This window comes from Polyodon spathula, chromosome 29, assembly GCF_017654505.1.
Source record: "Polyodon spathula isolate WHYD16114869_AA chromosome 29, ASM1765450v1, whole genome shotgun sequence".
Taxonomy (NCBI): domain Eukaryota; kingdom Metazoa; phylum Chordata; class Actinopteri; order Acipenseriformes; family Polyodontidae; genus Polyodon; species Polyodon spathula.
Window position 1 is genome coordinate 7,481,230 of NC_054562.1, and position 14,173 is coordinate 7,495,402.

Sequence of the window (14,173 nt, forward strand, 5' to 3'; positions counted from 1 at the left end):
TGTACTGAAGCTGGTGCCAAGCAAATTGCAGGCTAAAAGGGGTCTGGATTGTGTGGGGCAATGCTTTAATCTTTTGTCCCCATTTCCTGCAGCTGAGCAACGCCATTAACCTGAAGGAGATCGCTGGGAAGACAGAGGGGTACTCGGGCAGCGATTTGAAGGAGCTGTGTCGCGATGCAGCCATGTACCGTGTGCGGGATTACGTGCGCAAGCAGCAGATGAAGCAGATCACACAGCAGCTGCAGGACAGCGACGGCGAGGACAGGTAACGAACTCTGTACCACTGAGAATGCACAGAGCCAGACTTCATACAGGAACATACTAAAGATCTGAGTTTTCAAACGCTACAGAGGTTGAAAAGGACAATTGAAAGCAAGTCAGAATTGTGTTTTAAACATTGTTAATAAGTAGAACGATGCTAAAGCAGGTTTGCTGGAGGGGTCTGCCAGAATGGTTGGACAGCTGTGAGGCAGAGCCTCTCTCTGTGGATTTGTCACGGCTGGCGTGCTTTTTGTTGTGCTTTGCAGGCCTGTGGATGAAGACAGGCTGCGGCCAGTGACCCAGCTGGATCTGCTCTTCGGCTTGGAGAAGATGAAGGAATCCAAGGCAGCTGCCTCCTATCATATGAGCCTGAGAGATGTCCCTCTGGACTAGTCCCATCCAGGCACAGGGAGAACACCAGAGCACAAATGAGCCACAGACACTTTCATTTAAAAAAAAAAAAAAAAAAATGTAGCTCTTACAAAGGACTCAGGAGTCTAGGAGATTAACTGTGGAGGGTATTTGTGCTCTGGGATGGCAATGAGACTCCCATTGCACAGCAGTTTGATCCATTCCTGGTTTTACTGTGAGTTTAATAATAAGACACACCTGAGCTTGCTACCTATACACTGGAGCTAATCCAGCACATGTTAAAACCTGGAACGGGTGTAACTGCTATGCAGTAGGAGTCTTAATTCCAACCCTGCTGTTAATTGGAACCGAAAAACTGTTTTGAATATTTTTTTAAAATTATGTTTTGGATACGTTTTGTATTTGTTTGCTGTTCCACAAGTTACACTAACTCTTCGCTCAGTGTAGCGGTCATCCACTGGTTGGATAACGACCGTTCTGTTCAGAAAACTGTTTGGCAATGCAGGGATGACAATAAGACTCCCATTGCACAGCAGTTCAAGACATTCCCAGTTTTACTATGAGTTTAATAATAAGACAGACCTGAGCTTGTTAGCGGTACCCTGTGGGTAATCAAGGTCTTAGGAAAACCTGGAACGGGTTCAAACTGCTATGCAACAGGAATTGTATTTCTACCCCTGCAATGTTAAAAGAGCAACCTGATATGAATATGAAATATCATCAGTTATTTATTTTAGATATTTCACACCTGTTACATTTTGTCTTGAATCTCACATTCACAGCCAAGTACTGTAGGGTAGAACACGTGTGTGTGTGTGTGTTTGACCAAGTAAAAAAAAAGTCGTCCTCATGTGTTTGACATTTTATTTATTGTCCCATCCTGTCCTGGTAATGCACTGTTACCATAGCAATGCTATCCCTGAAAGAATAAATGGAAAGGAACCCCTTTGACTGGTGTGGCATGATTACCTTGAAAGCAGCCGTCCGTCACTGTAGCTCCATCTGCAGAGGATTTCTTCTCTGGAGGTGTAACAGAACTCAAAACATTAAAGTCAAAATGCATCTCCAAATACAACAGAACTGTTTTTAAATGACCTAGCATTATCGGAACACTCTCCAGCTTGAATGTTTGGTTAACATAAATTGTGATTTGAGCATGTGACTTCCATCAGCAGCACAAACTGTTTTGTTTCTTTGCCTGCTTGTCCTGTTCTATCAGTCCCTTTTACTTGGAAAAAGACCCTGTTATTCGTGAAGGACATCTTCAAACGCCATCTCAGAGTTATGAGGGTTTCCCATGGAACTGCTGTTCAAACCAGGCTTCCCTATAGCCAAGTTATAAGAGCTGTGCAATGCTGCAGAACAGGAGGCGTAGACAAAACTGAAGAAGAGAAGTAATCAATAAACTGATCACTATTTTAACAATTAGCTACAACGTTTTTGGCTTCCTCTGTTGGTCAGATAACATGGTAGAAATAGCTTGGTGGACTGATGTTGAAGTTTGAAAGACTTCCAGACAAACGTTCTTAGAACACTGTGACATAGACAGTTCTGAGGTGGAGTTCCAATCCCAAAATAATGCATTATGTGTGTGTGTCTCTCTCTCTCTCTCTCTCTCTCTCTCTCTCTCTCTCTCTCTCTCTCTATAACCGCACTGACGTGTGAAAAGTGATTTATGATAAGTGTTTCCTTGGGCCGATCGTATACACAGACCCACTGCAAGGCGTGTTCAACTCCTCCAAACAACCGCATCTCAATACTGAAAACATTCAAATTGCAGCTCTAAACGAAAAGTATTTTAACGTTTGTGTGAAGATCTCCCGTCTTCCGAGGCTCTTGCATTGATTTTTTCAGTCTTTCTTCATTGTAAGTGAACACTGAAATCAATGTGCAATTCTAAAACCCACAACTAAGACCCGAAGATGGCAAGCAATAGCAAACAGTCTAATTATTGTCTGAAACCGTGATGGTTTAACATGTATTCTCTTAAACGCAGGTGTCCTTTGTTTAAAGATGTATGTTTAGACTGAATAGACACCAATGCGATCTAGTCGGAAATTTGCACTGAAGCTCAGTAAAGCATCTATTTTGGAAAGAAGTATGATTCTTTTTATTGGCCTTCACTTTATGAAATATTAATGTAAGAGATTGGTTCTCCGGCCCCTGCTGAGTTGCAAATCGTGTGTGTGTGTGTATGTGTATATATATATATATATATATATATATATATATATATATATATATATATATATATATAGCCGCGCGACGCCTGTTGTCTGGCGTCGTGCCACAATTGGGAAATTAAGGAAGTGACACTAACCCCCAACAAATCTCTAATAATTCACCCAAGTTAGAGAGTGAAAAAAATTACACAAAAGTAATCACGAGAGAGGGTGTAAAGGTGTTAATAGTGCTTCTCTTTCCACAATTTTCACCTTAATTCTAAAAACAAAACAATACTTTCAATTAGGGATCGCCAGTCTGCATGATTTTGAAGGTATCTTTGAATTAAGGGATGTTTTTTTCCAGGAGCAAGTCAATGGAAAAATACATTTTAAGGGATTTTTCATCTCATATTAAAAGCATACCTGATATCAGGCACAGCAAAAAAAAAAAAAGTAGGGGCAACTGATGAACCCTAAATTCAATCACCAACCAAAATCCACATTTTGTCCATTCCGGGCTGAAATTTCTCTGTTCCGTTTGATTTCCCAGGATCTTTTGGAAAAAGATACCTCCCGTACAACTTTCCCAAAAAATAGCAGGGTGGCCAGGATGTTCCCCCAACTCTCAATTTAAAGTCGTCAAACTTTCAACGCCTCGTGCACCCCGACTGCCGACAGTCTGCGGTTGATGTTTCGATAGCGGCAAAGCAGGAGGTCCTTGTAGGTGGATCTCAAGCCCCGGTTGAAGAAGGCGTAGATGAAAGGGTTCATCAAAGAGTTGGTGTAACCAAACCACAGCAGCATGCGTTCCAGCCAGATCGGGACACAGCTGCACAGCACCCCGCAGATGAAGGGCCTAGCGGTGGTGAGGATGAAAAAGGGCAGCCAACAGATTGAGAAGATCCCAACTATGACCCCCAGGGTGGTGGCTGCCTTCTGCTCCCTCTTGAAGATGGAAATGTTCTTCCGTTCGCGGCCCAGGAAGCGGGCCAGGATGCCGCACTCCTCGGCCCCCCCTGGGGGTTTCAAGCCCTGCATCTTGAGACCCTCTTGGGTCACCGTCTCCAGGTCGTTCCTTCGAGGGAAGCCGGAGAAGCGGTGCTTGGCAGCGCTCTTGCGTGCCGCGCGAAAGATCTTGTAGTACATGATGAGCATAACGGCCATGGGGATGTAGAAAGCCACGGCCGTGGAGTAGATGGTGTAGCCGAAGTCCTGGCTGATCAGGCACACCCCGCCTTTGTTGATGTTTTGAGCCCAGCCGCAGAAGGGAGGGAAGGAGATGGAAGCCGACACCAGCCACACCCCCGCGATCATCTTCGCCATCAGCTGCCCGTTCTGCCTGGCCGGGTAGGTGAGGGGTCGGGTGATGCCCAGGTACCTAGGAGAGACAAACGCAGATTTGTGAAAGAAAGGGAAATTAGGCTGACCAGCGGAAATGACGGAAATGTGAAACCCTTCAACATGCATTAGGACTCGGGATGAAAACAAGATTAAATATTAAGGTGATGAAGAGCTGCCCATCTTTTGCAATACAAACACAGCAAGTTTACACAGCTGAATTATACTCCATATTGCATGGGAACTAAATGAATCAGCTAAATAAACATTTGCTAAGGGGAAAGAAAACACAGGGAAATCCAATAGGTGCGGTCCAGCATGGCATAGAAGGCTGCTCTATATTATTGTACCTATAAATACTGTACTACTATATGACTATTATACAAAACTTTTGACCATACCTATAAATAATACAAATTCAAAACGTTTCCCATTTCTGTGTAAATAGGCTGCCTCTGATTGGATAATCAAAACGAATCTGTGACGTGTAATATATAAAAAGGGGTGTCTCCCTCATAACCGTATAGGACATTCTGGAGAAATGACTTTCACCCAAATTAAAGGAACATTACCATCTGCCAACTTCAAAGCAGCTTGAAATCAGACTGGTTCGTTTCCATCAGCAGCAGAGCTGAAATCAAACCCATTCCAATGAGGACTCTGTCTGTCTGTCTGTCTGTCAGCCCCAGTTAGCATTGCGGGCTGGCTGAACTGGACTGTGGGAGCTACCTTAATGAGCGTCCAATGAGAAGGATGCATGAGGCGGGTTTTCAATATCAAACCGAGGGCTGTCAATATATTACAACATCAGGGAAATATTGACGCTTGATGAATTTGTTTAATAGTTGCAATTATGCACACAATGCAGCACAGACATGTGATCATGGACTTCTGTGTAATGCCCACTTGCAGATTTGTAAAGATGTAATGAAAAGATTATAGGTACAAAGCTATGATTGAGGGTGCAGCTGTATGTGGGCAGTGTTTGCTGCTAGAATGCTTTATTGCTTGAGACAGAGACACTAAAACGAGCAGAACTGACCTCGCCTGACCAGGTGCAAGTAACAGTTGATTGGTCAAGGCATTACTGACACACAGAGAGAAGCCAGCAACTAAGCTTTGCACACAAGAGTGGGTAAAAACTGTATAAAACAGCAGCACTCTGCGGAGCATTGGAGAAGCATCAAGATCCTCCATGAGCACACCCCAGCAGCGTGTCCGATGCGTCTTCCACCAGCTATTAACGGATATCACTGTTTCCTTCCTGTTAATAACTGGCGGCCTCGTTATCTAATGAATAATGGTTAAGCTGTAAAAGTGTGACTTTTTAATTATTGCAATCAATAAAGGAAACTTGTTCAATTTGGCTTAAACCCTTGTGGTGTGCACTCCTTCCCACACAGAAATACATCCATAATTTAGCTTCCTTACAGATTGTAGAAGACAGCTATGGGACCCTAGCTTGATATTGGATTAGATTAGATTAGGTTAGGTTTTACGGTCTGGTTTCATGCCACTGATGGAAAGGTGTCTTTAGAGAAGGACGGGTATCCTTCCAGAATCATACTGAAACCTTGTCGGTGCCCGCCCCCTATTGACGCTGCTATGGCAGGTCTTTCTAATTATGTACCGTCATCACAGTATCGGCACACTGTTTGTAGTCACCTGGCTATGAATGTGTATTGAAATACAGGTCAGTATATTAAACAGTATAAACCTGTTTAAACATGCTTTCCCTGATAGTGTGACTCCAGAATCTGTATACAGTCAGTCGCAACAGCAGACTCTGTAAAGAAACCCAAGGTCCAAAAGGACTGTGATGATGGTATGTATTCTGTACACACCTGGCACAAGCGTATGACTCAAGCAGCTCTTATCTTTGGATTGCTCTGACTGTGCGATACTGGCCACAGGTGTTGCAACAGAATTTGTTTTGTAGTATTTCCTTCCAAAAGGATTCAACAGCCAAGGTTACATAGATATAACAGCTCTGATCATGCTAGAGGGTTGGGTACCTATTCCAGTTATATCCATTCACACTTTGGGTTTGTTTTAAGGCATGTCTTGTTACTGTTTTTTTTTCTTAAAGCTTACTAGTTTGCTGTTCATGAAAACTTTTTGCATTTACCATAGCCATGTTCATTGGTATGTTTTGGCATGCCTTGTTATTCTTTGCAATGCTTGCCTGTGCTTCAGCTATGCTTTATCACCATTCTGCTGTGCCTTTACTGTGGGAAACTTTTATAGTTGTGTTTTGTGTGATGATTATTATTATTTACTGCTATTTTTTTAAATGTATTTGGGTTTGTTTCATTGTGATAATGTAAAGCAGACTCTGCCAGACTGCCTCTCACGAGAATAAGTGGTTGGCAGCTAGCGATCGAGGGATAAACTAGATAATTGATGGCCAGTTAATTTCTCGACCTCCAGCAGCTTTTGCTTGGGTGTTCAGAGGTGGAACGAGAGAGCAAGACAGTAAGCTTTAAAAGAAATATAACAGTTGCTACTTGTGCTGGCTCTACACCCGCATGATACTTGGTTTATTTAGAGTTAGTTTTTTTTATAATGACAATGGTCAGTTATCTCATGATATGGTGCTGGTCTTGCTCTTATAGTGCTGCTAACTACATTCCTACCTTTACCAATAAGCAATGCAATGGGATAAACCATTCTAGATGCCGAGTGTGGTATTCTGCAATGTGCACGCTGTCTGCGCCTGGTACTGTAATTCATTTCTTTTATCTCAGGCATCCTGTCACATGCATCCCTTATATTACATTGCTCTATTCCCGCAGTTGCATGGTAATGCTGTTCATTATATGGGATTACAGAGCCTGCTATCAGGTTGTGAGATCATTGACTGTTAAACATAAGCTTGGTAATGATCACAGGCTCTTAAGTCACGTATTCCTTGAATTAGACATTATTTATGAGGTACATTAACTGCTGGCAATTACTAATGTTAACAAAACCTGCTTATTTTATGATAAGGGTGAGTTAATGTATAACTACAGAGACTATTAAAACAAAACTGTTCTGCCAACATCAGACCCCAATCATATCACTGAAATGCGTTTTTGAGTTTTTTGAGCTGTCATTGACGTTACATTGAAGACATTGAGAAAGACTGTGTCATTGAATTTATTGCATTTCTTGAAGTATTTCTATTGAAATGGCTGCCGTCCAGTATTTCCAAAGAGGTAAACGAGCATGGGTTTCATCTTTCAGCTTTCTTATTTTATATTTTATTATAGATAGGTTAATATAGATTTAAAAAGTAAAATGAACATGTGTTATTAGAGAGGATGTTAAATAGTGAAAAATAAATAAATGTGTGAAAAAAAATAATCCCGACAAAAATCCTATAAAAAACAAAAAACAAAAAATACACTAAAATAAAAGCATGTGTCATGTGTTAAAGCACAGAAAGAATTTAAAAACTAACTAAATAAAAAAAGATAAGCAATCGCGATGTGCCACAAACACACAAGAGCATGGAAAGCAAGCAGCATTCATTCTGTGCGCTTTGCTAAACGACAGGCACTCCCTAACGAACATCTTCCCCTTCCTGCGGCAAAGGTTGCTGGAGACAATGCCTTACAGCCATACACAAAAATTGCCACTGTGGCATCCAGCTGCAAACTCTGTGAGAGTCCGGGAAGGGTTGGTGTGTGTGTGTGTAATGTGTAGATCCTACAGTACAGTCAAGAAACCTCGAAGGGTGAGTTTGATCAGAAACGTTTAAGGAAACTGTGTCGGTTTTAGCTACTCCTGCAACTGGGTTTTTCCTGTGTCAGTTTTAGATACAGCTCTGTATTTGTCTGGCTTTACATTGTTTGGCCTTATAACCCAGCTGCGAAGCTACACTGTGCCCCAACTCTTCATGTCACAAGCAGACACTAGACTTGATTCTCAGGCAGACAGATTATTTAGACATATACCTTCAGCCTTTTGATAAAACAGCAAGCACAGAATTGTGCGCTACAGAATGCAATACTATAGGAGAGCCAGGAGGTTCCAGGTGCAGTCCCAGCTCTGCCACTGTGTGTGAGAGAGACCCTGAGCAAGTCACTTAACATCCCTGCGCCCGTCCTTCATATGAGACGTAAAACAAACGAGGTCCTGTTGGAAGAGACTCTGCGGCAGCAGCAGTTGTTGATGATGCAGAGTTCACCCTCCTAGTCTCTGTAAATCGCTTTGGATAAAAGCGTCTGCTAAATGACTTCATAATAATTACAATGCTAGAACGCGCAACTACGGTACATACTAGATTGCGCATATAACACTGACCAATAAAGAATGCTGTATACACGGTGAAAATTAGGAGGTTGAAGAGCTGAAATTGGAGTAAATTTGGTTTGCAACAAATATTATTATGAATGCTTTTTTTTCTAGGTTGATTATGAAGGATCTTGCACATAGTTACACGGTATTAAGAAGGTATGGTGAATATGTCGTGAATGCTACATATCCTTATAAAAGTTTACCATTGCACAGGAAGCCGAGTAAAGTGTAATAAATCACAGTGAAAGAATGGTAAAGCGTGCATTGTAAAGACTAGCGAGGTATGGTACAGCATAAAGCACAGTGTAAACTATGGTAAATGCATAGTATAACCAAAGCTAGGTAAAACTGCAAAAACGGCTTGCCAAAATACCACAGGAAACTTTTAGAAGGGTCGTTGCCAATTCTGGTTCTCCAGTATAACCCAGTCACAATGCCTCCCTTAAAACCAGCATGTATTTCCAAGTACTGTATCAAGGGCGCGGGAACTAGGGGTGCTGGGGGTGCGGAAGCACTCCCTGGTTTTGCATGGCTTCCATCATATTACAGGATACAGTTTTGTTCAATGGCTTTCAGCACCCCCATTTTAAAAATTGTTCCAGTGCCACTGAGCTGTATATGGTATTGCGTCCCAACAGTTACAAAACCTCCTTTGGGGAATATAAACAAAAGGGACTGTCAAAATGGTCCGTAGGTCATTTCCTGCTGGTAGTCATAAGGTAGTCTGACATCATGCAGGGTTTCCCCCTTTATGCTTCCCACTTCGTTTACAACAGAAACGGGCCGGTTATTATATGGTTATTGCTCTAAATTGTAAAATAATTCATTCACACAAAGAACATTCTGCACCTAAAAATAAGCTCTAGACAGAGAATTTTTATGACATCTAAAATTAGAAGGGAAGTTTTTCTTTTTGGCATGAAATGGGTCTTAATGGATTTCCTTGTCATTTAATAATAGTGTTTCCAATAAATTAGTTCCTGTATTTGTTTGTTTTTTATCTAACCCTGTGAAACCGATGAAAGTCGGTTCCTGCTTTGCTGTGGTAACCTGGCATGTACTAAGTAACTACTATGTAAATACACAGTAATGAGAGGCACTTCATGGAAAGTGTTATGCAAACTTTTTAGCTGAAAGAGCCAAACCTATTGTGCAAAGTTCTTATAGAGCCAAACTTCGCTTAATTAAAAGCTGACGGGTCGGAATTAGACTCTTGCTGCACAGGAGTTTCTGCTGTAAGACTTTTGAAACTCTTTCTTATGTATTGGACCACCCTGAAGTGAATGAACTATCCTTAAGAGTGCTGAACATATAAACCGTGTCCACAGCTCTGCATTGGGGCAAAGCCGTGGAACTGAACAAGAACAATATACGCTATGTAATAACTGGAGACAGATTGACACATTGATGACGTTTCGCAGATTTTTATTTGGCACAAATGCAATTCCACAATGGGGAGAATATATATTCCCTCCAGAATGAATTATAAAGTGCAACACAAATCACATTGAATGCAAATGCAATTCTGTAGTCTGCAAAACATAAAAGTGCCAAATTTTGGTTTGAAACTGGAAAATGAACGGTTACCATGCACGGGCATGATGGAAAATACTGTACAGAACATACTGTACCCTTGTTTTTTTTTTGTTGTGTAGTTAGAAAAACATGTATTTAGAAAAATAAAGCCGTGCTCAGCTCTTCTCAGTGCTGCATAAGCCAGCACACGTTTGTGTTTATTTTGGTTATTGAATAGCGACGATTGTGATGTTCTTTTCAGCTTTGTGAAAAACACATGTTGATGTTAATAATAATGCATTATTATTATTATTATTATTATTATTATTATTATTATTATATATTATTAAGCGCAAAAAATATAAAATCAGATATTTTAAAAGGAAGTATTTATCAGAAATCAATTGCCAATTGATTGAAATTCAGTTCCACAGTCAAATTATCAATATGCCTCCTGATCATAATCTGCTACCGGTAGCAAAATTTGGCAGCTATAGATGTCACAATTTGCCTCCCCATCAGAAATTGCTACCCCCCCTTTTTTTTTTTTACAGTGGGGGAAAAAGATTTTATACATTTTTAAGGATACTGTGGTGTCAGAAACCGCTGGTAACCTCGTTTATACAATGAAAAAAAAATCATTCATACTACATATGTTCATTGAAGTTAAATACTCTTAGTAAAGTAGCGTTACCCATGTTGGAAAAACAGCCAACAGTAATACTTGTATCAGTTTATACTTAATGATTTTAGGGAGCTTGTTCTGACTTGCTGACCAAATTTGTTGAGACTTACATTGGGAGGCTTAAAAAAACGGGCTTGTAACCAGGAGGTCCCCGATTCAAATTCCACTGGCTGACTCATTGTGTTACATCCTTGTGCTCCGTCTTTGGGGTGAGATGTTGTTATTGTAGCGAGTGACTCTGCAGCTGATGCATTGTTCACACACCCTAATCTCGTATCTTGTAAAGCGCTTTGTGATGGTGGTCCACTATGAAAGGGTTAGGGTTAGGTCCACTATGAAAGGCGCTATATTATTAAGACAGCCGTGTAAAACGATATTGTGATATATCGTCGTTTTCATATGGTAATTTGGTAATATTTCCCTTAAATGCACGTATTTACACAGTCGAACTTCAGTCAATGGGTAAATGCGTATAGATCATATACCGTGTAAAATAAGGTAGAGTTCTAACCCATTGCACCTTACCTGTCCACGCTTATGACGCACAGGGTCATGATCGAAGCAGTGCAACACATTACATCCATGGCGATGAAGATGTTACAGAAAACCTCCCCGAAGAGCCAGTGTCCTCCTGTGAGATCGGTAACTATCATAAAGGGCATGACGGCGACGGCCACCGACAGATCCGCCACGGCTAGGGACACGAGCAGGTAGTTGGACGGCTGCCTGAGCTTCTTCACCACGCAGATTGCTATCACAACCAGAGTGTTCCCCATTACCGTCACCACTGTGATAACCGTCAGAAGCACCCCGATAATCACCTTCTCCGCCGTGCCAAATTCGAGGGGCTCCCCCTTGCACGTTCCGGCGGAACCGTTGAGGAGTCGGGCCGGTGTCGGACTGGTGCTGTTGCTCGAGAAATAGTATGACGCCTCAATCGTGGAGCTGGTGGCAGGTGACGAGCCATCGTCTATGTATCCCAAAGCGAACTCTCTGCCAGAGCTGGCAAACATCACGGACTCGGGCTGGAGAGAGCTCTCCAAAAATGCGCTCTTGGAACAAACGCGAACATGCCGGTGCTGTGATTATCCTTTCTGGTTGGGGTCTGAATCTGGCTGCCGTTTCTTTTTCACCATCCAAAGATAGTACACACACACACACACACACACAATACGCAGGTGGACTGTATCAGTTATCTACTCAGTATGATTTGTATCAAGACGTGTTGCTTGCCGAAGCGCAAATATAGAAATATAGTCTCCTCGAGGCGAAATTCAGTACTTCCAGTGGACTCCAGCAAGGCAGTTTATTCCTTCACAGCTCCAAGAAACGCATCTAAAACCAAAACGATGCATTGTATACTGCTAGCGTCCTTTCGATAAGCAGCGTGTGCTGTGTGTATTTTACATAACTGTGGAGCAGACCGCGCTTCCCCCAGCCAGACTTCTTTAACAACGCGCTGTTCTGCGTAATCATACCTGTAATGTCACTCCCCTTTGAGCAATATAGTACTGTAAAGCACAGACTGCGTGTTTATAATAAAGACCTTGTATATACCCAGCGCAGACAAAGAACTTGCATTCGTATTCTAACGCTTAAAATTTGACCGTCTTTTCTGGAGAGTAGAAGGAATATGCATTTAAAATACTTTGCAGAGAGTAGACTGTACATTTAATAGAGTATTTATAGTATAACACACAGCAGATCCTGCTAGCGATGTCACACAGCTATACAGCTAACTGAGATGCCTTTATCTCAGATGGAAACCAGTTATAATGTTTGATAATTGTTGTTTGACTACATGTATTTAAAACAATTATATTGTATAGAATGTTGTAAAATAGAATCTGATTGCCACCATTCTAATCTCTTGCGGACTGGATATCAGACTGGACCTGGACTTAGTTTTTGTATTTTTTAGATGGCGAGAGAGAGAGAGAGAGAGAGAGAGAGAGAGAGAGAGAGAGAGAGAGAGAGAGAGAGAGAGAGAGAGAGAGAGAGAGAGACCTCACATCTCTCAAGCAGCTGAAATCAGTAAATGCCACACTGCCTTGGTTATCCCGAGTTTCTGAGCTTCTTGTTTTATTAATGAGAGGTTTAGCGCCGCTGAGATGGATGCTTGGTACTCACAAATGTGTATGCATGTGTGCTTCCTTTTCTTGAGCTCTACCAGAGCTTGAACATGTCTTGTTTTGGTTTTTTTCAGCTGCAACAACTAATTCTGGGTAACAGAAGCTAACAAACTGCACACACATTCATAAACACGGTCTGCTTACAGAAGGTTGGGCTGTGTGGCGGAAGAAAGCAGTAAATAAACAACCGCTCCCTTCTGCTTTAGGATCTAACTGAACATGCTTGGGAGAAAACGCAGCTTGATCTAAGCGTTTACTGGCTAGGTGCCAAAACAGATTTAGCATCAGTCGAGGTATTGCGTGTAATTCGATTCTGTGTAATAAACACTTGCAGAAATAAAATTAAAAAAAAAAGCACAAAACTGCTAATTATAATTACCAACCGCAGCCACGTGTTTGAATACATCTCTACACTTACCCTTCGTGAATGAACAGAGCACAAGCATGCTTATTACAGCTACGAGAAAAAAAAAACTACACCCTGCCTGTTTCCCTTAATTAAACATAATTCATATTTATTTAATGCATGCTTTTTTCTTTACACTGCGCTGATATAAGATGGTAGCGCCATGAAAGGCACGATAATCAAAGCAATCTGACAGTTTGCTTGATTAAGTAAAAATATAGAAATACATTATAAGTCATTTGGAATTCAAACAAGCTTTTTTTTTTTCAATGTGTATCATATGTAGTTACACTATGCAGTGTACACTATCAGTGCACTAGAGCGGACATTTTGAAAAGGGCGCTGAAACAGACTTTAAAGTTATACCTGTAAAAAGGTTTTAGGATGTTAAGAATGAAAATAAATGACAGGTATGTTATTTAAATAGTTGCAGCAACACGTGGGGGCGTGTAACGCTATTTTTTCGGAACCCCGCTACTTCTTGATTAGCCACAGTGCACAGGTGCGCCTTATTAGAATAGTAAAACCAGGAATGGATCACATTGCTATGCACTGGGAGACTAATTTCCATCCCTGATGGTAACACAGAAACACTGAACAATCAGAGAATGAGGAAATTGCTCTGGTCCCCAGTGTATGCGAATGAATACAGTCATGTGCCGTGCCAAGTGATTCACTGCTCATCCTATATAAACTGTGTGAGAGTGGTGTGCAACTATTCAGCAACGAGCATGGGAATCTCAGACTCTCAGTGACTTCACAAGGGGTATGACTGTGGATGCCTGTCAGTGTCCATAAGGATCGTCTCCAGGGTTTATTGACTTCAATGTGTGTGCCAAAAATACCCTTTCGTTACCCTACTGTTAAACAGCTCCTCTGCCTGTCTCTATGCATCAATTGTGTGAAAAAATAATGATGAACTACAGCTGATAGAAACTCAATCAGGGCACGTGGTGGTACAGCTCGATATTAGTTACAGGTCCTAATAAAGTGGCCAGACATCGTGTAAGTGTGA

General features: G+C 41.5%; 1 protein-coding gene and 1 long non-coding RNA gene across 2 annotated transcripts; one reads left to right on the top strand and one right to left on the bottom strand.

Annotated features, from left to right (window-relative positions):
* Window positions 1-6: 6 nt before the first annotated feature.
* On the top strand, window positions 7-1,579 carry LOC121302211. Its single transcript, XR_005947687.1, has 2 exons — window positions 7-265; window positions 528-1,579. It is a non-coding gene; the product is annotated as an uncharacterized LOC121302211 (long non-coding RNA).
* Window positions 1,580-3,040: 1,461 nt separating this feature from the next.
* On the bottom strand, window positions 3,041-11,778 carry LOC121302455 (5-hydroxytryptamine receptor 7-like). The gene is made up of 2 exons (XM_041232441.1): window positions 11,146-11,778; window positions 3,041-4,176 (listed from the first exon to the last, which is right to left on the bottom strand). The coding sequence occupies exons 1-2, from the start codon at window positions 11,631-11,633 to the stop codon at window positions 3,438-3,440; spliced, it is 1,227 nt and encodes a 408-aa protein (XP_041088375.1). The 5' UTR covers window positions 11,634-11,778; the 3' UTR covers window positions 3,041-3,437.
* Between the last annotated feature and the right edge of the window lie 2,395 nt (window positions 11,779-14,173).

Bases quoted from the DNA above. Each gene is read 5' to 3' on its own strand.
- LOC121302455 (XM_041232441.1), bottom strand. From the start codon at position 11,633: ATGTTTGCCAGCTCTGGCAGAGAGTTCGCTTTGGGATACATAGACGAT. The intron at 4,177-11,145 runs GTAAGGTGCAAT...TGTCTCTCCTAG, and splicing joins TGCGTCATAAGCGTGGACAG to GTACCTGGGCATCACCCGAC.